This window comes from Cnephaeus nilssonii, assembly GCF_951640355.1.
Source record: "Cnephaeus nilssonii genome assembly, chromosome: 4".
Classification (NCBI taxonomy): domain Eukaryota; kingdom Metazoa; phylum Chordata; class Mammalia; order Chiroptera; family Vespertilionidae; genus Cnephaeus; species Cnephaeus nilssonii.
The window spans coordinates 50,539,156-50,565,516 of record NC_137075.1 but is presented as its reverse complement, the minus strand read 5'-3'; the positions used below and the strand labels follow the sequence as shown (position 1 = coordinate 50,565,516).

The 26,361-nt window shown below is 40.7% G+C and overlaps 1 protein-coding gene across 1 annotated transcript in view; it reads left to right on the top strand.

Moving 5' to 3' along the window:
- Positions 1 to 26,361, top strand: part of FBN1 (fibrillin 1) — a 231,190-nt gene that overhangs the window by 13,965 nt on the left and 190,864 nt on the right. The window contains exons 3-4 of the mRNA XM_079768479.1: positions 17,820 to 17,902; positions 20,040 to 20,138. Coding sequence (XP_079624605.1) covers positions 17,820 to 17,902; positions 20,040 to 20,138 — 182 coding nt within the window. The remainder of the gene's footprint in view (positions 1 to 17,819; positions 17,903 to 20,039; positions 20,139 to 26,361) is intronic.

Sequence of the window (26,361 nt, the reverse complement as noted above, 5' to 3'; positions counted from 1 at the left end):
AGCAAAACGTTAGATAATTATTGGTATCTGGAGACCACAGTCTCCGCTTTCTCTCCTTGGAACTGATTATTTTCAGAAACAAAGGAAGCAAATTTGAACTTCACAATCTTTAAAAATATAATTTTAATGGAAACTTACTTAGTCTGAGGAGTTCTGGCTATACCTAGAGGCAAATGTGCAGGTAAGGTTTTTATTTTTAAATGACCCCTTCATCCAAATTGTGTTGCCTTCGTTAGGAAATAAACTTACTAAGCACTATTCCTTATTAATATGCCCCTCTCAACTCCTCCAGAGAAGTTTGCATTGTTGTATTGGCAGATGTGGCAAATAGGCCTTGTCTCTTTCCTGAAGGACACTTTTATTTCCAAGAGCTTTGTGAAAGGAATTTGTATTTTAGGAAATGGAAGGACTGGCCCCAAACCGTTTTCTTTGGCATCAGTGCAAAGAGAACCCTGCAAGATAGTACTGTTTTGTGGTGAGGTGGTTGGCTGTTTATTGAAACGTGCTTTCTTTGGTTACGATCGAGTGGACGACAAGCCACACTACCTTTCAGCTCATGATCTCAGAGGTAAAGAGAGACATTCTTTCCCAGCTTCCACACATCAGATCCCATGGAGAAATCTGGCTCTGTTCCTGCTCATGTGCCCACCACTGTGGCCAAGGAAATGGGGCACTGGGGCTGGCCAGGCCTGAGCCATGTGGAATGGTTTCCTCTTAGGAAAGAGGAGTTTGGCCAGCAAAGAAGAGGAAGAGAAGCTGAGTGGGTAAACAGCACACCTGCACCCAAACAAAGAAAGCTCCCCTTTTCTTTCTTTTCTTTATTTAAAAAATATATTTTTTACTGTTGACAGTATTACAGATGTCTCCCATTTACCCACCCCCATGTTCCCCCCTCCCCCAGGTTTTCAAAAGCTCCCTTTTTCGTAGACCCAGGACATCTTCAACTCACTGTTATTACAGTTCTCCCTGGGCGCTTTGTGGGCGGGCCTCACTTGCCTGATTTGGGGCCAGGCTGACACAGATTGGCCACCCCTGAGAAGAGCCATGGCCTTCACCTTCCAATGGACCGTCCCCTTCCTTTGGCTTCATGCTTTGCAGCAGTGTAATGCACATTCAGTACAAAAGGGTTCTTATTTGTTGTTTTTCTTCTGTGCCCTATTTCTCTTGAGAAATTGAAAATAGTTTTATTATTTTTCTTTTCTTTTAATGATTCCCATTTTGATTTTCAAGAGATCTTAAACTATTGAACATCCAGGAAAGTAGAACAAAACATACATTATCTTAATTGAGGCAAAGCTGTAGTAGAATCCCTGCACCCTTACATTTCAGCCTCTGGTGAATTGATGGCTGTAAACTTTCTGAAGTTGTGGTTGCTTCATATTCATTCTCAGCCTATAAAAGCAAGAGTGCTTTAAATAAGGAATGGTTTCCACAGATAATAATTTTTCTAATTGTCATTAAAAATGTTCGCATTACCTAATATTTCTCATCCCCTTAGGGTAAATCACACAGCCACCAATACAGTCAAGGTTTATGAAAAAGCAAAAATATAAAAACAAAGCAACAAATACCAGGTACTTTTTGTGCTCTGCTAACTTCTCAAGAAAGAAAGAAATCTCAAATAAGAAAAACTTTTCTTTTCAAAGTTTTGAAGACCTTTCAGGAATTTTACAAGAATATGCAAGCCATTTTTCTTCTTCTTTTTCTTTGGTAAGCAATTCTGACTTAATATTAAGGATATTGTTGACTATTTGACAGAATTCTAGACAACAGAGTTTCCTTTGACCTTGGATTGAGTTGTCTGTTCATTTGCATTTGGGCTCTCCCTTGAAAATGGGTTAACACAGATTCTTACATATTGAAGAATCAGAAAACATAGCAGGATTTCTTGCTAAATGATTTCCTCCTCTCATATTTCCCGTGACTATAAGAATTCTCTCACTTATGAATAGAAAAGCCAAAATTCAGCCCTTTAATGGACCTGATACAAATCAATCCCCTCAAATGTATTTTTTTTTGTTAACTGATAAGTTTATTTTCTTATTAAAAAAGATAAAGTATCCTTATGAAAATGAGTCATGTTAAAAGTAGTTGTAGTACCTAGGGAAGCTCACCCCTTGGGCTGACATGCTTAATTCTTTGCACAAGTGTAGTGAAGTCATTGCTCTTGGAGTCCTTGTCTAATGAACAGCAGCCTTATTTAGTTGCCACACACTTCAAATCTGTAGAAACACGTTGGTTAGTTTTTGCCACTTGTTTAAGATGGTAAACATGTTGGGATTGGACTGTTATCTCTAAATGGGGATTCCCATCCCTCTTAAGAATGTTGAGATAAATAACAGATAAAAGTGGTTCCTGAAGTGGTGTGGTGATGGTGTACAGGAGAATATGCCGATGAGGATGAACTACTGCAAAGTTGTTGTTTTAACTTTTTTAATAAGGAGAATTTAATATATAAAAAACTAGAGAAAACAATACAAAAGCTCCAGCTTCTGCAGTTATCAATTAATGGTCAATTTTATTTTATCCATTTCACTCCCTCACCACTGATTTTTTTGAAGTAAATCCCTAAAGATAATGTAGTGAATATTTCAATATGCATTTCTATAAGATAAGGGATCTTTAGGAAATTTAAACTTAATACACTATTACATTTAAAAATAACATTAAAATATCATCAAACACTCAGGATTTAAATTTTCCTGATTAGGTCATAAATTTTATTTATTTATTTTTTAAGTTTGTCCAAATCAGGATTCAAGTAAAGTTCATATTTTGTAATTATTGATATGTTTCTTAAAAATGTTTAGATATATAGATTGTACCTTTTGTCATTTTATACCTTGTAGTTTATTTATTGAAGAAATTTGTTCATGCTCTATATCACTTGTATGTGGAATCTAAAAAGCTTAACAAACTCAGAGAAATAGAGAGTGGAGGGGTGGTTACCAGGAGCTGCCAGGTGGGAGGAAAAGGGGAGATATTGGTCAAAGGGTATACATTTCTGGTTATAAGATACATTAGTTCTGGGGATCTAATGTATAGCATGGTGATTATAGCTAATAATACTGTGTTATATACTTGAAAATTGCTAAGAGTAGATCTGAAATGTTCTCACCACAAGAAATAGGAACTAGGTGATGGGGTGGAGGTGTTAGCACATGTTAGGGTGGTAATCATGTTGTATCAAATCAACACATTGTACACCTTAACCTTACACACTGCTACATGTCAAGTATATCTCAGCAAGGCTGGAAAGGAAGAAACTGGTGCATGTCCTGTAGAGTAGAGCTACTTAAATGCCAGTCCATAAACAGCTTATTACCAGTTTCTAATGAGACGAGAAGCATGTGCCAGATTGTAAATCCAGTCACTAAGCACACTATTTAGCTCAGCTGATCCATGTTTTTTCATAGCAAGACTTTCTCCATGAAGGAAGCAGGGAGGTGATTTGAACGCTGTCAGCTCCTTATCTCATTACAGATGAGTACTATGGAGTGTGCGGACCAGCACTGCGAGTCCTGGGGCCACACCTGAGCACACTGCTGTCCAGTTTCTCAGTCGAGTGGTGCCTGCATCCAGTGCTGATGGTACTTGTCCTTCTCCTTTGACTCCTGTATGCACCGTGACTTGCTTGTTGGCGCTAGAGGCGGATCCAAATCAGAATCAACTTTTTGGCGAGAAGACTTTGTTAGGTGTACTCCTATTAAGAGGTCCGTCATGCCTGCCGGTATATCTTTTTGTGATGTGAACAGCACACATTGGTGATCATCGTCTAGATCCATGAACTTATGAGGGAAGCAGAATGGGCATATTTAACTTGTCACTTCCTATTTATTAATACTGTAAAGTTCTATACGTAGATTTATGCTCATTGCTCCACAGCCAGCAATGTCAACGATGTTGCCAAGTGTGCTTTTTCTGCACTTATCCAGACTGACCCATGGCTCTGAGAGTTGTGGAAAATGATTTAATATCTAATACTAAGTATTAGCAATGATGAGGCATACAATTTTGGGCAATTTATGCAGAGGAGCCTGGCACTCGAGGGGGGAGAAAAGAAGGATATAATTATGCAAGTGTCTATGGCTCTCCCCTTGTCCAACGGTTGTGTGTGAAAGTCAAGATGGAGAAGCTCAGTGTGTTCTTTTCATTTCACAGTAAGCGTTTCAGGCCCGGGTCTTATGAAAAGTTGGTAAGATTTTGGACCAGGGGTGGAAGGAAGATGCTTGCAGATATTGTAACATCCAGGAGTGAATGTTTGTCTTCTCATTGCAGCATTGCTTTCTCAGGAATGCTCTTTTTAATTCAAGAAATAGTAACGTTTAAATAAACTTTATTGTGGTAACCATTTCATAATAGTTAAGTCAAATCATTATGAATCTGTTTATCTGAAACTTATACAGTGCTGCAAGTCAGTTATATCAATAAAACTGGAAAACAAACAAACAAAAAGAAATGGTATAGCTTTAATGACTCAAGTGAAAGATTTCGAAAATCACTGATCTATCCAGATCCCCTTGGGAAAGGAATGCGGGGACAAGAGCTGCTCCAGTAGATTCATGCTAAATGTTTGTGGGGAATAGCGTGTGTGTGTGTGTGTGTGTATGTATGTGTGTGTGTGTGTGTGTGTGTGTGTAAGTCACATTTCCTGTGTGTTTCATGTCAGTGAAAAAGATGTATACAGTTCCTTGAGAACAGATGTATTTCAACCTAATGTCCAACTTCCAGGTACACTGGCAGGGTTTTAGACCAAGGCTTTGTCTTTGGGAGCTGCTGCAGAGATTGGAAACCTTTTAGGTTTGTTAGGAGGTAGAAAGGTGGACACGTTTCCCTGTTCTGACAGCATCGTCTCCTTCTCGGAAGTTGTCACTCTGTTGAAGTTTTGGGCTGACATTATCACCGCCTCTGCACAATTATAGCTTGAAACATGAATGCTGCCACACCCTCCCCGGAGCTCCAAGGTGTTGAGAGGATAGCGCTGGCACCACTGAGGCCCAGAGAGAAAGCTTTTGGGTTGGATTTCAGGGGAGAGCTGTGCTGGTGGTTGGGATGAATTGCCAGTCTCTCCGTACATTGGACCGAGCGCCAGCAGCCTCTGCATTAAGTCCGAGAGCTGTGACGCTGGAGGGTTTTTTAGAACATCGTCCTGCTCACCCGGCCTTCGTGCACCAGGTCAGATAATTGCCTGGGTGATCTGATGCTTTTGCTTGAAGCTGCTTTTCTAAAGATGAGACACACCCCTGTTCAAGTGTATGTGCAAAACACATTCCAGTGGGGCTGTGAGTAGGTTTAGAATTATCCACATTTTGAATCTCCACATTGCTCCCCACCCAACCGCTCCCCTCAACACTGAACATGTTAAGAGCTGGCTGCTATTACTAGAGGGAACAGGACAGGATACTCACCATGGAGAAGCTATTTCAGAAAGGGAAGCGCCAATTTGTAGGAGTGAGTGTTCGCAAAATGTATTTATCATTGCTTTCCCTTTCCAATCTACTTTGTAAGATTGATCTTCAAATTTTTGGTTTGCACACCGAAGAAAAGAAAACCAGAGCACAAAAAATGAGGCACACATTAGTTTTTATGAGGGAACACATTCTTTCAGGGATATTTATGGAAACATCTTTCTAATCGCTAACCTAGAAATCTTTAGTACTAACCTTGGGATATTTTAGGAGTGAATTCTTTTGGTTCTGAATTAGTGACCTATGACATGCTTCTATTGTGTAACCTCGGAACAATTACTTCACATCTCTGAATTTCAGTTTCCTCATCTAAAAAGGGACACAATAATACATTTTCTTGATAGAATCTGAGGGAAGAGTCACATGATAATTTTGTAAATTATAAAGCTCTCTAAAATTTGCTAATGATATTTGTTCTACAGTGTGACTTCACATGGACTAGATAAATTCCTGATTTAGCCATATTCTCTCAAATTTAAATTAGACTGTTTCATTAAAAGTTTTCTAGATATCTAAATGTTTAGAAATAATGCTTACACCTTTGCTTCAATTGCAAAGTTAGAAAAAAAAGACTTAAGTTCTTGACCCCTAATATTGTGAATTGTTAATTTCTATGACATACCCTCAACAACTTGCTTTTAGCTAACTTCCTCTGACTTTTTAAAAGCTTAAACTCTATCAATGAGTTGTTGTTGTTCCTTAGGAACAGTGTTGTCTCTGTTCTTATGAAAGGGTTTGGTAGAGAAATGTTTTGAAAGACCCACTGTCTGTTGACTCCCATGAAATAGAAGTAGAGATACAAGAGCCCCGAAGCTTTCGTAGCTGTAAAATGTTTCTAGATAATGCACCTGAAACATGGAAAAACTTTACTCTCATACCCCACGCATTCCACGTATGGGTATCTTTTATGTTTTTGATTTTTCATGTTAATTTCTTCAAATTTAGAAGAGTGAATGAAATTATATTGATTTCTTAGGACTCATTATCTTTTTTATTTCTTTATTATTGGATTTCTTCTAAACAGAGGGACCTTTGCAATAAATTAAGTACCCACTACTCTGACTGAATTTGGTCCCCTTGTGTTGTCTTAGTGGGATGTACGTTTGACACCTGAGCCTACATTTACCATTTAAGATTCAGGTATTGTGCGAGATGCTGGGTGGCAAAGATCAATCTGAACTTTCTATCTTTAAGGAACTCACATTGCAAAAGAGAGGGTAATTTTTTGGTTCTAGGGGATCTGAAACGCTTGAATAACTTGAGTACAAGTTAAAGCTGCCAAAGGGAGTTCAAATCTGACCTGCCTCCTTGTTTCATCGGGAAGCTGCTCTTTCTGGAAATGGCTCCCTGAACCCTTGTTCTGTGAACCCGTCCTGGGGACTGATTTTATGTTGGAGTTGCGGGTGGGGTGGGACCTTCTGGTCTCTAAAAGAAACCAGGTACATTGAGGATGAGAATATCCAATTCCTCGCCAGCGTGTTTAAGTTCCTACTTTACGGATATCCTGCATTGGCCCCAATGGTCTCGGGCTAGGGGTGAGGGTGGCACTGGGCCTGGGGCCAAGGAGGCTTATTCTGGCCGCCCTCTTAGGACTGTTGGGAGTGGTCTGAGTTGAAGGTGTTTCGTTCTCATAGTTCCCTGGGCAGCTTACTGTAGCTGCAGGGACCACGGGCTTGAGTGGCCAAGTTTCCCTCGGCTTGCCTGCCGTGGAATGCATTTTCCCATAGAAACAACATGTTAAGTTGTGGTCAGGTTCCCAGACCAGCCTATAATAACCTATTTAGCTGATAATGTAGTCCAGAGACTGCTATTTGACTAGCTTGGGGACCAAACCACCACCTATTAACATTGTTTCTATTGGAAGAGCCATCCCAAGTTCTAAATACCAACATAGAAATGCCATTTGGAGCCCTTCCTGTTTGTCAATTGGGAGCTGCCAGTACTCAGACCCGGAATATCGCATCCCCCTGCACTCCCAGCTCCCGAAGAACCCCGTTCATTCCCCTCAGCCTGACCCCACTGACGGGTATTCTTGTCTTTTCCTGCGGCTGCCAATACATTCAGGAGATATGATCGCCCTGGACAGAGCTCTGGGTTTGAGAATTTCTGGGAAGGGGTGGGAATCATGGTTTCTGGCCCCCACTTCTTCTGTGGGTGATGAAGAGGAGGGAAGGGAAAAGTAGGGCTCATGGGGCAGTGAATTCCACAGACCTAGCCCTGGCCTGCCTCTCACCAGGCAGGTTCTGGACCACTTGCTGAGTTTATGTGTCTGTGTTTTAATAATCTCTATAATTTTGCCAGTCTTTGGGAAAGTACAGTATGGCTTTGGTTTGAGTAAATGGAGCAAATATGATAGTAAAGGTAACTGTGATGCCAGTCCTTGAACTCGTGGAGAAGGCCAAGGAGTTGCAGGGCTTTGGGAAGCCATTCTACAGAAGCTGTGTGTTTCCGTGGTGTCATGGGTCAGATCCTAGTCTAGGATGCTGGAGAGACACAAGTCTGAGATGTGCCGGTTTTCCTGTTTTGAGGAAACCCTCTCTCATCCTTAGAGAATCAAAGAGTAAAGGCCAAACTCGTTATCAACAGATACACCCCCCTCCACATTTAGATGGGAGCATCTTTTATACAACCCACCGTGGGTGTGATGCCCGCAGGCCAGGCACAGGTCCCTCCCTTTAGAGAGAAGTGGGTCCAGTGCAGACTGTGGCGGCAAGTTAGCCAGAGCGGCGCCTTCAGAAGTCGGGGGCCTCTGGGTGTTTAGTAGTGTGTGCGGCCTTGGCGCTCTCAGTGGTGCTCCGTGCGGAGCCCCAGAAGTAGGAAGTGCCCAGGCTTCGGCGGGATCAGGACATGCTGCACACAGCGCGGGCTTCTGGTCTTCACGGTTCTTTCCTATCACACTGCCCTGGGGCTTTACATTCTTCCTTTCTTTTTTCCCCAAAGTAAGTCACATACACGCACATGCTTCAGTCCCCCATAAAAGATTCCAAAAGTTGGCCGCCAGTCTAAAATGGCCTCCCAGATTTGGGGAATTGCCTTTGCTGCTTTCCATTCTTTCAGCTTCTTAGGGTGTGTGTGTGTGTGTGTGTGTGTGTGTGTGTGTGTGTGTGTGTCCTTGATACAGTGACCTAAATTCTTTGGTTCTTAAGTCCTTGGGCTATTGCTTTTGATCAACACAAAATTCCCCCAAAAGCACAGTTTAAGGCAGACAGCAAAAAACTGTTGATGCAACACCCTCTCTGTGCTGTGAGTTCCCTACTCAGCGGTGGGAAAAGCCTTTGTCCAAACAGCACCTGCAGGCAGGCCTTTCCAGGCCACCCAGTGAACTCTGTGGTGTTTGTCTTTAGGAGTTGGCTGTACATGGTGGCTTCATCTGTGGCCTTGGTCAGTTGCACCAACCTGCCAAAAGAAAATATGCACCAATTTGTGAACTGAAAACTTTGTTTCATTGCTTTTAGGATTGTGATCAGCTGCCTCCTGCACGCCCCCCCCACACCACCCAAGGGTGATTGAGCCCATTACTGGAGCACGTGTCCTTTTGCTAAAGAAATAAGTAGAATCAGAAATTCAGATATGATTCTATCTACATTGATTTTGTTTTTTCTCAAAGGAAACATATTGATCCCTGAGTTGTAAACACTGATAACTTCACTGAGCAGAATAAATTAGTGAGCCCTGGCTGGTGTGGCTTAGTTGGTTAGGTGTCATCCCATGCTGGTTCTATTTCCAGTCAGAACACATGCCCAGGTTGCAGGCTTGATTCCTGGTGGGGGGGGGGGGGGCGTGCAGGAGGCAACTGATCAGTGTTCCACTCTCACATTGATGTTTCTTTCCTCCCTCTCTAAAATCAATGAAAATATTAAAAAAGAGAATCCTATATAATAAAAGCCTAATATGCTGAGTGTCTGGTCAACTGGTTGGCTGTTCAACCAATCAAAGCATAATATGCTAATGATATGCTAAGGATGCTCAACCTCTTGCTATGATGTGCACTGACCACCAGGGTCATATGCTCTGACTGGTAGGTTAGCTTTCTGCTGGGGTCCGGCTGATTGAGACTGAGCAATATGGGCGGGACATGCCCTGGAGCCCTCCTGTGGTCCTTCCCCAGCTGGCCAACCTCCCACATCCCTCCCCGGCCCCAATCATGCACCAGTGGGGTCCCTTGGCCTGGCTTGCACCCTCTCACAATCTGAGACCCCTTGGGGGATGTCGGAGAGCCAGTTTTGGCACGATCCCACAGGCCAGGCTGAGGGACCCCACTGGTGCATGAATTCGTGCACCGGGCCTCTAATAAATTAATGATCAGCATGTCAGCAAGTAACCAAGGCATGAAACCATTATACATCACTGTTTAACTGCCTATACCTTTCAAATAGGCATGAAATATGCTCCCTTTAAATAGATTAACTGATAAGAAATAGTTCTCACTATTAGACAGACTTCCATGTTGGTGACATTTACAGCTGGCCTATTTATGACACCAAAGGGATAGTATTCATCTTTGTTAATTGTACTTTGTACTTACTAAGGCATTTATTTAGTTCTGTGTACTTTTAAAGAGACTCCAGGATATTCTAGGCATAACAGACACTGTTTCTCTGCTTAAAGAACTATTAGTCTGAGATCAGAGCAGGTGGGGGCAGGGATGAGAATATAGACATATAATTATTTAAAATATGTAATTACAGTATAGCATATGTTGGTTTTTGAGAGGTATGTTTGGAATTGTGTTGATAGGTTGCAAGGTGGGTGTGATTAATCCGGGAGTAGGGATTAACAGTATGAGGAGAGATGGACTGACACATTAAAAGGGAAAGATGGGAGAAGAGTTTGGATTTAGCATGTGCATGTCATGGGTGTGGGGGCATGTGCATTAATGAGGGCTGAGACAGCGAAGAAGAGCAGAACAGGAGGGTGAAAGTGAGGGTACAGGTGAAGAAGAGAGTGGCAGGTAGGTAGGCCTTCCTGGTAGAGATCTGAAGCTAATAGTGAGATGTTTCACATTTTATGGAGGGTAAAGGTCTATCTCTGGATCATAGACCAGAATTAATCATGGTGAACATGGAAAGATACTTAGCTACATTGTCCTAATGGAGTAGAGAGGGATTAGAAAAAGAACGTGATATTGGTCCAACAATGAAACACCAGAATTTGGACAAGGGATTTGCTAATGGGGTTAGAGAATTTAAGAAGAATTTCAGCAGGGGGGGTGAAATGAAACTAGCGACTCCTCTAAGCATCTGGGAAACATTAAGTCATAGCTCAGATAGTCTCCTTCTGGGCCTACTCTGGATTATGAGGCGAAACACCCTTGTTCTGGACTCGTTTAGCTCCTGGGCTGACCTTGATGCCCATGCTTTACCTATTCCATGGACACTTGGTGCTGGGTCAACATACATGCCTATCCTCTTTCAAGAACAATGACTTTGTCTTAGTCACTTTTTGGGGGGATGTAACAGTTTATTTATAATTACATGGTTACAAACTTGTTATTATTTTACTTTTTGATAAACTTTTCATTTTAGCAGTTTTAGATTTACAAAAAAATATCACCAGGATAATACAGAGAGTTCCCTTATACTCTAGACACAATTTCCTCAGTTAGCATCTTATATTAGTTTAATACATTTATTACAATAAATGAACCAATACCAACACATTATTATTAACTACAGTGCATTCTTTATTCAAATTTTCTTAGTTTTTAATTGAATGTCTCGTTTATGTCCAGGATTCCATCCAGGAGACCAAATTACCTCTAGTTGTCATGTCTTTTTAGGCTGTGCCAGTTTCTCAGATGTTCCTTGTGTTTGATGACCTTGACAATTTTGATGACTATTGGTCAGGAATTCTGTAGATTGTCCCTTAATTGGGATTCCTTTGGAAGGAAGTCACTATGCATAGTCTACACATAAGAAACGGGAGTTAGGCTTCACCTCCCTGAAGGCAGAGTTTCTATATGAATTATGTGGAATCTCCAGCACAGGAGATCCTTCTCTTCTTTCCCATTTGTTTATTTATCCAATGATGTATTAATCACTATAGACTCACGAACACTTATTTTATACTTTGGGTTATAATCCAATACAACTTTCGTTATTTTATCACTCACTGGTCCTAGCTTTGACCATTGGGAGTTACTTCATTTGTCTCCTGTGTCCCTTGACGTGCCCCATCGTGTAGTTTAGCACTTCCTTACTTTATTACTTCCTGTTACTGCGAAATGCTCTAGGCTCATCTTGTGTATTTCTTGTTCAGTCCTAGAATCAACCATTTGTCCCAGGAGCTCTGCTTCCTTTTACTGGAAAATGGTGTCAGAAACCAAGATTTGGGAGTTAGATCTGCTCATCTTTGTCATTTTTCTTTTTCATGTAACACAGTGCTTGGCACATAGTAGGTTCTCATTAAATACTGTTGAATAGCTTTGTGCTTGTGGGCAGGTGATTACTTATGTACACCGTGTGTGCCCAGCATTGAACTTACTGGCTACACAGGAAGGTGAGCTGTGTGATCTTGACTACATTGCGTTTGAGGTAGAATGTTTGGTTTTAAATGCCCTGAGGATGGAACTGAAGGGAGAGAGGGAGAAAGGAAGGGAATAAAGGAAGGAAAGAGGGAAAGAGAAACAGATGGATATTGGCTTTAGAAGAAAAGGTAATGGAGTCACTAATCTACTGGATATGGAAGAGAGAAAGAAGAGGTTAAAGGTTTTGCAAACCAGAATACGAAATTGTTCATCTTTCTGTTCTTTTTAACGACATAAAGTAGCTTAGAGAGGTTGGCTGGCTTTCTTCTTCAAAGAAGGAAACCAGGATTGTCTACATCCCAGCCAGTGTTGACCCAGACACTCCAGAAATGAATCCCCAGGTCTGGAGAGGCCGGCTGAGGCTTGAGGAGGCCATGGGAGCTGTTTTCATGACCAGGGTTTGAAGTTTCATTACTCAAGTTGTTGTGACTGGCAGATGGGTTGGAACAGTCACATGTGGTATTCAGATCACTTCTGGGAGATCTGACCTCTGTCTTCAGTGAGGAGGGCCAGAATACGGCACTAAAATAAGAGAGAGCATTTGCAAAGTTTATTGGAGTAGTAGTGGGGTCCCTTTATCAGATAGTATACATGATTTTTCTTTTCTTTTTTATCTTGATAAAAATTTTGTCAAAGAACTAATACAGTCAAGATGTGTGGTTCACAATACATGTAGCTCATGTGTGTATTATAATTTTTCATCTATCATATTTTTTACCCTGAAAATTAAATTTTTGTAAAACTCTGGAACAGTGGAATATTGCCTTGAGGCATGTTACATGGGCAGTTGGGCCCTCTTCATTATGTAGGGCATATTCCTCTTGATATCCCTCCACAATTATACTCATGGAGACTAAATCATAATTTTTACCCCAAAGTTCAAAAAAGCCGGCACCTCATGGAGCAGTGTCCACCTCATTCACCTTTATCTAATATTTAGTATTCTCCTTGCCTAAGGATTGAATCACGTCACAGCCTAAGAAACTCATGCAGATGCAATAAGAGCCCCTGAACTTGTTTCTATTACCCCAGTCTTGTCTGGAAAGCAGTCTTCACTCGGGATAGGAAGCAGAAAGGCTATCTTGCTATAAGAGAGGCCAGACTCGCAGAAGTGGGTCCTGGCTAAGGAATCTGGACACACTGCAGACATTTTGCACAGAGGCCAATTCTTGCAATAATGTGGTCAGACGTGGTAGAGCCCAGCTGTTTGCTCCATTGAGAGGGGCTCTCGCTAGCCCACGCAATCTCTGAGTGCTGTGTCTGAACTGGATCCAAATATCCAGCCTGCTGAGGCTCACCCATCCCCCAGACTGATTGGAAGTGGGTTGTTGCAGAGCACAATATTCACAGCAATTTGTGAGAGAAGTTACAGATAAAGACTTAGCAATTAAAAAAAAAGTAATATATAGCGGTGATGTGGAATGTAAATGTATTTCTTCCTCCCCCCCCCCCCAATGAACTATTAGAATTACTATAAGTAATTTATGCTTTATCTTTGGTCTATTGATGGACATTTTATGATTTTTGTTACTCATGCCACCATGAAATGTCATCTTGTTTCCTAAATACATCTCTGCCTTAACAAGAGGGTGTACTAGTATTTCTGAGTAAGGTTTCCTGAGTTCAAATTCCTGTTCTCTACTTCCAAGCCATGGGACCTTGGCAGTTTGTGTAACCTTCCTACGCCATGGTTTCCTCAGTGTTAAAGACAACAGGAATAGAACTTCCCTCAAAGGGCTGCTATGAGGATGGGAGAAAGTAATGTATCTTTAGCATTTAGCATGAAGTTCTTTTCCCTTTAATTTGCTGAATGCCACTGCCACTTTCATGGGGCTTTAAATCTGACTTTTTTTTTTGGTGGTGGGCTAGTGGGTATGGCTGATGAAGTGAAAAGGAAGAGAAAGAGGTTTATGAACACTATACTTCAATTTACACAAAAACGTAGCTTCGTTAAAGACATATCTTCTCTGTTAATACTCGTTGTGCTAAAACCTTAAAGTCTTTCATAATGGAAATAATCCAACATGTCTACTTTAGACTTTACATGTGTTAATGCTTTCCAACTTAAATAAGACACTCATTTATTTCTAGAATTAGAGCTGTTCTTTTATGTGCATACGTAGAACAGATGCCACCCAGCTTGCTTGAATGAGTTCTGGTAGTTTGCCCTTCTCAAGACCAAAGTCAGGAGAGGAGAAATCTTAACATCTTTGTAATACTTTGCATTTAGTTATATAACATAGTAGTATTTAGTGTTGTTAAAGGATGAATGAGATTAAAACAATCATCAGATGAGGATGTTGGTTGAAACAACTGAAATTAAATGATATATTACTTATTATAAAGGATAAAGTTATGAAACACAATAAAAAATCAGAACATGCAAACTAAATAAGTCACAATTCAACATTATCTAGCATCTTAAGAAATGCAGTGAAAGGAAAATGTGATAACTCAAAAAGGGACTGTGATAACTAATAAAGCAGAAAGTGACTTGTTTATGAGATAAGATATTTATACTTCTAAAGTAACTTGTTGCTTTAAATAAAAAATGATGGCCCTGGCCAGTGTGGCATCTTCCCATGCACGAAACGGTTGCTGGTTCGATTCCTGGACAGGCATACACCTGGGTTGTAGGCTGGATCCTTGGTGGGATGCATGCAGGAGGCAGCCAATTGATGTTACACTCCCACATCCATGTTTTTCTCTCTTTCCCTCTCCCTTGCTTTCTCTCTAAAAATCAATTTAAAAAATCTTTTAAAAAAAGACGATCAAAGTATAACAGTGTATATTTTAAAAATAAACAGTTTTGGATGGGATTAGAGTGAGAAAGCAAGCCCACGGACACAGACAATAGAGTGGCGAAGGCCTGGGAGGGGCGGGTATGGGGTGAAGGGAGGTCAATGGGAAAAACAAACAAATAAACACAAACCAACGGGACATCTGCAATACTTTCAACAATAAAGATAAATTTTTTAAAAATTGAGAAAGCAAAAGAATTCTCTTTTCACTTCCCCAGATCCTCAGCTCTTAAGGCAACATGTTTTAACCATTTCTGTTTTTAATTCTTCTCATATTTATCTGCATAGCACCATCTGCTTTGCTTGTATCTAAATACTTAGATGTAAACAGTACCCACTGGCTCCTTGCCATGAAAGATGGGGACATAGCTCACGTAGATATAACATCTAACATGTTTCCTTGGTAGGTTGATTCTAAACACTAAAAAGACCAATAAAGAATAACTATATTTCTGTGATTTTTCAAATACCTTGGAAAACTTTTTGAATATCTTGCTTTGTAGGACTGAAATTACTGATTCTTTTTTCCTTAGCTTTTTCACCCTGTTATGTGTGTTGTTACTCCATAAATATACTCATTCTTGTCAGACAATATGTCCTGATTTTTGTTTGAAAAACATCGTTTCTCCAAACACAGGACACCCTGCAAAGGCTCAGGGGCCCTCTGAAGCCATTCCAGGATTTGGTTTGGGGTTGGACTGGATCCAGTGGGGTTGTTGCAAATGGGCTATTGGTGGGGGAAAGTTTGAGGTGGTTGACTTTAGCCTGGATTGTCATTTTAGATGGAGAGAACATTTATGAAGTTTAGAAGGGTTGAGTGCCCCCCCCCCCGCCTCTCCCCTCCTTGTAGCCCCCTACCCTAACTTCTCTCATCGTCCTTTCCAAGATTTTAAGTTGCCCTAGGAAATTCTGGGGCATCTGAACTAAAGTTTTTGGCACTACTTCACAGTAGGGGCAAAGGATTGATGGCTGTTGGCTAAGAATTCTTACAAAATCTTCCTTCCTCCCTCCCTCCCTCCCTCCCTCCCTCCCTCCCTCCCTCCCTCCCACCCTTCCTCCCTTCCTTCCTTCCTTCCTTCCTTCCTTCCTTCCTTCCTTCCTTCCTTCCTTCCTTCCTTCCTTCCTTCCTATCTTCTATGGTTCCTTTGGCTGAGTAGGTAATTTAGGTTAGAAGATGATTCCATCAAGAAATCCATTACATTTTCATTGTCTTTTTCATACACGGAGCTTTCATATCCATTATTTCAACTAACACACATATTTCATCCTAATGTGTAGAGAAATAAACTAAGGATCAGAAAGGCCCTAAAGTCATGTAATGTACATATTAAGTCTCTATCTGATCATTTTCTGTTTAGCCTTGGAGAAGCCCTGGGCTCTTGGGTATGGATTTAGGGCCCTTGGCCTGGTCCCTCCATCTTTCTTCCTACTACTCTTTCTGACCTTAGCACCACTGAGCCTGAAGTATGCATTTTATCCTGCAAAGGGTTCCAGGTTCTCTTAGTCTGTCAAAGGTGTATAGGACAGGGCAAAGACCTTACCTGCGTTCTCAATCCTGCATGTGGTCCAAGTAGTGACTTCAGAGGAAGATGCTCTGCATACATAGGAAGAAAGTGTGAGTTCACACCAACCGGAACTACACTTCAGCTGTGCATTTGTTTTTAAAGGCTTATGCTTATGGGGCTACAGTGTACCAGAAAGCCTCGGAATAGCTCTTGGTTTGTGAAATTGATTGCAAAACGTTTGACCTTCCTCATTAGTCCCTGAACTCGAGGAACTAGTATGAATGTTTAGGCTTCACATGTGGCCAAGTATCCTCAGCCATTGTGGGACTAGCTGGATCCTCACCCAGTTGCTCCTTAAAATTTTAAATATGGATCATCTGGATTTTGAATGGAGGCTTTGCTCTAAGACGTGTGATGAGTTGTCTGTAAACAAGAAGCCCAGAGTGACGTTGACTTTATTTTCCTGTAACTGTGGGTATCAGCTGTGTTTCCAAACTTTGGCTAAAGAAATATTTATGTGTTTCGGCTTTTATTTATTCTGAGTAATGTCAGGATTCACATTCCTGTAATTCTGGTGAAGGGAAGAATGCGGTCATTCTTCCTTTTTAGAGGTGAACTGGGCCATAGAAAAAAATGTAAAAAGCTTCAATGAATAGAAATTGAAAGTCTTACATGCAATATATTTTATGATGACCTTTCTTAACTAGATTAGTAGGAAGTTTATTGTTTTTTTAAATGTTTATTTAGAAATTTCATTCTGTTTTTTAAAAACATATTGTTACTGATTTCAGAGAGGAAGGGGAGGGAGAGAGAAACATAAATGATGAGAGAGAATCATTATTGGCTACCTCCTGCACACCCCACACTGGGGATTGAGCCCACAACCCAGGCCCTGATCAGGAATCGAACTGTGACCTCCTGGTTCACAGGTCCATGCTCAACCACTGAGACAGTTGGGCAGAATTTATTGTTTAAATTAGACTCCTCCATAGCTCTACAAGCATTTATATTTGTGTATTGGGATAGAAGGCAATGTATTTTGCATCCCTGTTTTTTATTTCTTTGATGTACTGTATGCGCAGGTGATATTAAGGGATATTGTTATTGATATCATTATGTTAAAGTGTCTCAAACTAAAAAGCCAGCATTGAGTCCCAAGAGTTTACTTTCCTCTATCTGCAAAGATTCATCCTGTTCTTTAAAGAAGTTTTTGTAATCCTTACCCAAGGATATGTTTTTTCAATTGATTTTTTAGATAGAGAGGGAGAGAGAGAGACATTAATTGGTTGCCTCAGGTATGTACCCCGACCAGGGATCCAACCTGAAACCTGGTATGTGTGACAGGGAATTGAACCTGCAACCTTTTGGTGGACGGGATGTTGCTACAACCAACTAAGCCACCTGGCCAGGGCCATCCTGTTCTTATAACTCAGGAATTTTTGCTTTTATTTGGTTAGTGTCCTTTCTTAAAAAATTATGGATTTCTTATCATTGAATTTTGCTTTTGTTTTTGTTTCAGACCCAATGTCTGTGGATCACGTTATAACGCTTACTGTTGCCCTGGATGGAAAACGTTACCTGGTGGAAATCAGTGTATTGTTCGTAAGTAAATAGACAATCTGTCATTCTTCATGTTCTTCCTTTGTGGTTTGGTTGCATGGTGATTTTTAGTGTTTGGTCCTTTGTAACTGCATACCAGTAATATGTTGGAGTACCTTCCAGCTCTAAGATTTCCCTACTTTCTCTGAATCCAGTTGGGAAATACACTAATAGGGTCAGACCATTGTTATCCCTTAACTCAGTGACTTCTTTTGGAGTATTTCTGAGATACAGGAATAGAACCTTAGAGTACTGGGATACTTGGGTCAGTGTTGCATGTCATCACATATGCTGTGCCTGGCTGCATAGATTATGTGATCATTTCAAGGGGATTGTGAAAGAAGGTTACTATTGCTGTTTTCCTTATTTTAATTTCTTTGTTGGCCACCCACAAGCCTACCCAAACATTGTATGTTGAGTTTGTGTGGTCAAGGCCACAGGCAGACCTTTCTGTTAGACAAAGGGGAAAGGAGGCAGATAGAGCACCAGATGAAGACCAGTGAAAATATTAGGGAAGAACTAAGTGGCACCAGAGATTCCTCTGGGAACCGTGCTGCTGTGGCAAACCTCCAGGTTCTCAGAATAGCCCACAAATGTTGATTGGTACCAGGCCAGATGTTACCTAATGGAGATACTAAGATAAATTAGTTATGGCATCTGTTCTCCATGAACTTTTACAGTCATCATACCTATGAAATAATTTTCAGTTTTCAGAAAACTCCATTAGTATAATGGGAGAATTTACAGCTGAAAGGACACTAAGGAATCACTCAATCTACCTTCTCACTTGGCTAACAGTGGTATGTAGATAAGAATAGACTATTTCAATAAATATTCACTTGGTGATCTGAAAAATTAATCCTTTTTCCCCAAATTGATTTTAGGCAGAGAGAGAGGGAGGGAGGGAAGAAAGGAGGGAGAGAAAGAGAGAGAGAGAGGGAGGAAAGGAAAGGAAGAGAGGGAAGAAGGGAGAGAGAGATTTGTTGTTCCGCTTATTTATGCATTCATTGCTTGATTCTTGTATGTGTCCTGCTGGGGAATTGAACCTGCAACCTTAGCATATTGAGACGATGCTCTAATCAACTAAACTACCAGGTCAGGGTCCTTTTCCCAATTTTTGATTCTGGCCAAAAGGAACTTAATTCATTTAACACATTGCCATGTATTTCAAAACCAAAGTTGAGTTAGTAAAAAAGGGATATAAATGATATTTGGAGTTTTCTAAATGAACTGAACAACAGAACCCTTTCCCTGGCGTTCTGTAGAATTCTTGAGAAATGCTATCCAGATATTTAAATAGATGTTTATAGGATCCTTTGACAGCTTTTTTTCTTAATAGTTTTCAGTCTCCATCCGTGGATGTTTTGATGTTTCAATGCATTTTCTATCAAGTGTATTGTATTTAGCCTTGCCATCTCATTTGCCTCTTGCAAGGTTGTGTAGGAGTTTGAGGAAAGAATCATGCCTATAAGAATTAAAAATAGTCACCAACTCTTAGTTTGGTGATAAATAGAAATCCTTTGCCATTTAGACTTACTGTTTTGGCCTCTGGCAAAGCATTTGGTACCAGTAAGATATTAGTCTAAAAACCAACAGCTTCCTGGCTGTAGAGGCAGGACTGTTGCAGTGGATTTCAGACATCTGCTCTCAGACTGTGGACATGACTCACGATTGGATTGAAGGCAGGATCAGAGCTGCTCCATAGATCGTATGTTCTCAATGAGCAGGAGTTGATCTAGAGAAGGAGGCTCAGTGGGCCCCAGTATTTTTATACAAATTATTAAAGATTAACAGAATGCTTGTAGGTATGTGAGTATGTTTAGCCGCAGGATTTGTGTTTTTGTTTTTCCTTCATAGGCTGTCTGGGGCCTCTGGATAGACTGAGTGCTGGGGAATAAGCCAAGAGAGGCTGAGAACTACTGACATGGATAAGGGAGTTACCAAATTTTATAGCCAGAGTTTATTTAGTCCAGGTGATTTGTTTTGCAAATGAATAAACCCGAGGCCTAAGGTCCCATAAGTCACAATGACAGAGTTAAGGAGGAGCCGGAGATCCCAGGTTCCTCATTTGAGGCCTGAGTCCTCGTCAATCAGTGTGCGCTGAAACTGTGTGCTAACAGCCCTCTGGTTTTATTCACAGCCATCTGCCGGCATTCCTGTGGGGATGGATTTTGTTCTAGGCCGAATATGTGCACTTGCCCATCTGGTCAGATATCTCCTTCCTGTGGCTCCAGATCCAGTGAGTATAACATGTTATTATATATAATATTATTTTATGTGGTTATGCTCTATTTTCTCCTAAATTTGCATTTGGCTTTTCTCTTGCCTGCAATACATTTTTCACCAGAACATCTGCCTTCTCTGTTTTGCCCAAAATACTTGGAATGACTTTGCTTAATCTGGCCTCCCATTTCCCTTCTTCACTCTTTATAGGGAAATTGCTATATGGGGCATAGTTACTATGAGTAATATAAAGATTATGACCTTCTTCTGTGTAGCCATTGCCTTATTTATCTTTGTATCTCCAATGTAAACACCATAAAAGATGCTCAATGAAATGCTTGTTTAATGAACATTTTGGCTCAACCTAGGCATTCTTCCTTGTGGTACTGAAATATGAATCTGATTAAACACTTTTTAAAAAACTCAAGACCCCTGCCTTTGCAAGAAGAAAATGCAAGAAGTCGTTATGGCAGTTTCTGGGGATGATTTATCTTACAGCACAAACATATTTTCCCTTTCAGAATTTTATCACTTTGTTCATTCTGTGAGCCAAACAAATATTTACAGTTCATTCCTCAGAACTTTGCTTGCTTGTTCTTTAAGTGTGAGGTCCTCAGCAGTGAATTAGGGAAATGGAGTGGGGGGGCGTTGGGAAGGAGGTGAGTCATTATTGGTTGTTAACAAGTTGAAGTTCATGTTCCTCAACACCTTGACACTCCCCTTACGGTGTGTTCTGTTTCTGACAAGGTTTTAAGGGAATGTATTGTGAAATAACTTCATTCTCTTTGGTTTACTGCAATTAGAGACTTCAGCACAGTCAAGGTTCATCATCCATTCAGAGTTCTGACATTTAAGTGTGACTCTTATAAGCCAGTTAACAGGATAAGGCAACTAGTGCTGGGTAGCCGACCCTCTCGGTGCCCACTCACATACCTTGGCATTCATGGGTTGACTCTGCCTGAGACATCTGTAAAATTTTCCTGGCTAGAGAGCGTGCCAGGTTGCATGCAGGGCAAGATGGAAAGGCTGGGGTGGGAATGGGGACAGTTAATGGCCCCAGAAGCAACTTTTAACCAATGACAGAAGGAGAGTGTTAGTGCCCTCGCTTCCTTGCCTCTCAGTTTGCATCACTATGAGGTGTATTCTGCCCTGTCTCCTGAAGTTCCCCACTTGAACACAGTAGGAATAGGCTTGATAATGTACTTTATTAGCTTCCTTCTCTTCCCTGTCTCACTTTCCCACTCTCTTATCAGTGTTTCCTGAAATTACCTCTAAAATAAACTACTCACATTCAAATAATTGTCTCAGAATTTGTTTCTGATGGAAACCTAGAACTACACACAGGCAGATTGGGATAAGAACACCTTGGGCTGGGACTCATTTGCTTATTGCACTGAGTATAGCTTATTCTTATTTTATCTCAGCTTGGTTTTTAATGTATGTCCTCCAAGCAATAGAAGGTTTATTTGGGCACCCGAGTGGGAGGAATAGAAAGAGGCAGAGGTCAGCTGGCAACACAGGAACATGTTGGAATCTCTATCCTCATCAGGATGGCCCTCAGGCTGCTGCCGAGGAGTGAGAGCCTCAGGGTTGGGGGAACAATCTACATATTAAGCTGGGAATAGACCCATCTCTCAAATTGGTCCTTGAACCAACCAGCAACACTGTACTCCTCTGGGGGAAGAAAATAAAGCCAGATGGCAAAACTGAGTAGCCAGCTGGAAAGGTCTTCAGTGATAGTGTGAGCTGCTAATGATTTCTGTCAAGTAATGACATCTCTGTCAGGAGATGTGGAGACAGCTGTTAATAAGACCAGAAGGGAAAACTGTGGTCCCAGTAGACCTCATGCTAGCAATGAGGTGGGAGGAATGGTAAGTCTTGTGCACAGATTTAGGCTAGAGATTGAAGTTTAAGACTTCTGGGTGATGTTCTCTAAAGAGGTTTGGGTTCATCTATGGTGCTTGGACACTGGGCAAAGTAGATCATGGGTGAGAATAATGTGAGGAGGAGGATTTGGAGCATCAGGATCTTTGAGGCATTTGGAGCCTGTAATATTGTTGGTTTGGACTCTACATGAACTAATATTTTCTAAATAGCTTGCAAAATTAAAGATGGCAGAATGTTTTTCATTAAGGTAGCTGGGGATGATCAGAACCCATTTCTGATCTTTTGAAGTGATGTTCTAGGGAAGAGCTACACCTTCCTATAGAACTTCCTGGCCATGTTGTGGTAGACAATAAATGTGGATGGATCACTTTGCTAACTCTCATGCTAGTAGAGGATAACCCAGCTTAGTGAAATGTTTGCACTCACTACCTGTGGTTCTATGAAAATGGGGTAAATTTAAATCATCTCACCCATTTTTCCTATTAGAAGTTTTACGCTTGTTTTGTGATAGGTGTCAACGAGGTGTAGGCAAGTTGTAGGACTTCTGAGGCCTTAGTTTTCTCACTTGAAAATGAAAAGAATGAAAAGAAGGCTGTTCTTCTAGGTTGTTTTTGACTTGAGTATCCCGTGAATCTGAAAATTGGAAATGACTCCTTAGTGGTATGAATGAGAAATTGCATTTCCAGAAGGTCCAAAGTGCCAGTCCACAGTTCCTTTAGATACCAAGGACATGGCTTCCCTTAATCTATTGGGAGTCTTCCCACCGGTCATTGAGGCATCAGGGTAAAAAGAGAAGGTTGGCTAGACAAGGTTATAACAATGGATTGTTTTGACTTTAATTCCAGTTCTCAGGACCCTTCTCTACTCTATGAGTCTCTGAGGCTAGATGGATTCTGAGTAATCCTAATTCTCACAAAGATCTGTCACGGTTGACTGATCCATGAATTTGTCCATCAAATTACTTTTACACTTTTGTCAAAAATTAGTTGGCCATATTTATGTAGGTCTATTTCTGGGTTCACTGTTTTATTTAATTGATCCATATGCCTATCCCTTCTCCAATACCATACAGTCTTAATTACTATAGCCATATGATGATATCTTGAAAATTGAGTAGATGAATTCTTTTCACTTTTTTCTTTTTTTAAAATTTATTTTAGTTATTTCAGTTCCTTTGCCTTTTTATATATATATTTTAGATTAATCTTGTCTGTATCAACAAAAATATTTCTAAGATTTGATAGGAATTGTATTAAGCCTGTATGTCAAGTATTGGCATCTTTATACTTTGTTAAATTTTATCATTTTCAATTCCCTTCAAATTTAGTGAAAATTTGGTGTGCTTGTACTCCCAATAGGAATCCGACCTCTAAGGGTATAAGAAGGAAAAGGCCAGGGTAACAGTTCCAGAGCAGCATGTTATTGGGTCTGAGTGAGCGTGGTGCAACCACATAGTGAAACTGCAATGACTCCCCAAGCATAGGAAGGTGCTGTAGCTAGTCTGGAAGAAGTGACCCTTTGAACAGTTTTTCAGGGAAGTGTGGGATTTATATGGTCAGGGAGGAAAGGGGTTAGTAGAATCTGCTTAGACTGGTCCATAGAAACAATTCCGTTCTTTGCTTTCTGGTCTATCCTTTATGGAAGTGCCTTTATCATTGCTATTGTATAACTTGCCTTTCTATGGCCCTTTTTCAGCTCTGCTAGGTTGTTGGTTTTTTTTGTGTGTTTTGTTTTGTTAATACTCACTTGAGGGTATTTTTTTCCATTGCTTTTCAGAGAGAATGGAATGGAGGGAGGGAGGGGGGAATAGCTGGAGGGGAGGGAGGGAGAGAGAGAGAGAGAGAGAGAGAGAGAGAGAGAGAGAGAGAGAAGAGATTGAAGTGAGAGAGACACATCGATTGGTTGCCTCCTGCATGCACCCTGACTGGGGCTGGGGATCAAATTTGTAACCCAGACACATGTCCTTAACTAGGAGTCAAACCTGGGACCCTTTGGTGAGTGGGCTGGTGGTCTAACCTCTGAGCAACACAGCCAGGGAGAGTTTGTTGTGTTTTTTGTTGTTGTTTTTTTAAGATATTTTAGTGAAGTTGCTCTTCTGAGTGGTGTGTCTTTAGGCAGCATGGGATATTTATGCACTTAAGGAAAATGTTATTGCTGTTATCTCTTCCTGTGAAAATCTTTTTTTGTCTTTCAATGATTCTGGTTGCCCTTATGGACTGTTGTCTCAGGCAGAGAGTCAAGAAGTCAGTCCAATTGTTTGATTTGTCTGTCTTGTGCTTTTCCTAGTTCCTAAATTAAAATCACCTGCTCGCCATACACATACTTATTTGCAAATTGCTCCCAGTGTTCTGTCTGCCCCTGTGCCTGCCAAGATAATGGCAGGTTTTGGAACCATTTCCAACCTAATGCATCCCAAAGAAAATCGTTACCTGGGTATTTAGACCTTAGTGCCAGCCCGGCATATCTTGTTCCAGTAGTGTGCTCACATTGTTCTCTTTTGATTGGTTATTTTAAGAATTAATTTGTACTGGGCTGTGATCTAAAGAAAGTTTCCTCTACTCCTCCTGATGCCTGTCAAATGGAAGGCATTCAATAAGTGCGGGATGACTGAAATCTGGAACAAACATAAAATTCATTGGGATGCTACATGGATACAGGTTAATTCCATCTTCAAGGGGAAATCCTCACTGGGCCTCATGAACCTCAGGTGGCAGCCTGCACACCGACACTTGGTACTTAGAGCATCCAATAAATTTAGAGTATCTTTATGGTTTTAAGTAGAGATGTTATTTTTAAATTGCCATTTGTTGAGACATAGAACTTGGTCTCCAAATTGCCAGACATCTGGATTTCTTGTTCACATCAGAGTAAATTTAGAATATGCATCAATGGCAGAACTCAATAAAAAATACAACCAATTGGTGTGCATATACTCTCTAAACTGTTCCTGTTGGGCAGTGAGGTCCTGGGTGCCTGCTCTCCCCTAGAGATCTAGAATGCAGTTTCTGCCCTGCCCCATTTGGCTCAGTGGATAGAGCATTGACTTGCAGACTGAAGGGTCCCGAGTTCAGTTCTGGTCAATGGCGCATGCCTGGGTTGTGGGCTTGGTCCCCAGTGGGGGATGTGCAGGGGGCAGCCGATCAATGATTCTCTCTCATCATTGATGTTTCTATCTCTTCCTCTTCCTTCCTCTCTGAAATGAATGAAAATATATTTTAAAAAAAGAATGCAGTTTCTTTGGTAAACATATTTGCGGCAAAGCAGGTGTGATTAAGATCCATTCTCTGTTGATGAGCTTGCTCCTCCGGGCCAAGGACTCATGGCTCATTGGTTTATTTGGACCACTGGACTCACCATGCCTTAGTGTTTCACAAGTCTGACCAAGTTTTTTTTTTTTTTATTTTAAAGGAGAAAGAATATTTCATGCTGGAAAAAGTTCACTTGAAAGACAGGGCAGAAAATATATAAAAGCATATGAGAGAGGTTTTTATTATATTTATTATATTTAAATATAAACTTAATCATTCTTCCTCGAAAGAAGAATTAATTCTAGTTTCTAATTTGAACAAATAATGTAAAGTTACTATTTAATCTGCTGTTAGCTTTTTATCTCAAAGTAGCTAAATGGCTTTGCTGCTCATGTGGGAATGGAAATTAGCTTTTGGCATGAGCCACTTTAATTGAAATCAGTTTGTGGGTTGAGTTCCTCTGCTGCTTGACAGATGACATCATTTCCTGTGCCTTTCCCAGTCCTCGCTGTTTTGCTAAGATAGGATGGAGCTAAGTTTAACTTCAAATTTTAAAGCAACTATACACCTTTTCCTGACCTACTTAGAATACTATCCAAATTTTTCAGCAAATCATTTCCTTTGTGTACTTAGTTAAAAGCATTTTGGCTGAGACGTTTTAATGGAAATATAGGAGCCTAAAATAACAGTTTGTTTTAATCAGTTTCCTGGGTTGCTTGACTTCTATAACAATTCTTCAACAAAGGAGTTATTTCTGCTTTTACACACGGGGAAATGAAGAGAAAAATATTTTCACTCTTTGGTGCTCTGTGAGGGCATAGTAAGTGTTGAATTCGGGGCTGTATAAAGTGCTTAGGACACAATGGGCAAATTCCCAGTCTCAGCTTTTTAGCATAGCTCTTGATAGCATTATCAGGTAGCATGATTTACATAAGTAGATGTTAATTTAGTAAAATTTTTTTTAAATATATGTTTTTATTGATTTCAGAGAGGAAGGGACAGGGAGAGAGAGATAGAAACATCAATGAGAGAGAATCATTGATCACCTGCCTGCTGCATGTCCTCTACTGGGGATTGAGCCCGCAATCTGGGCATGTGCCCTGC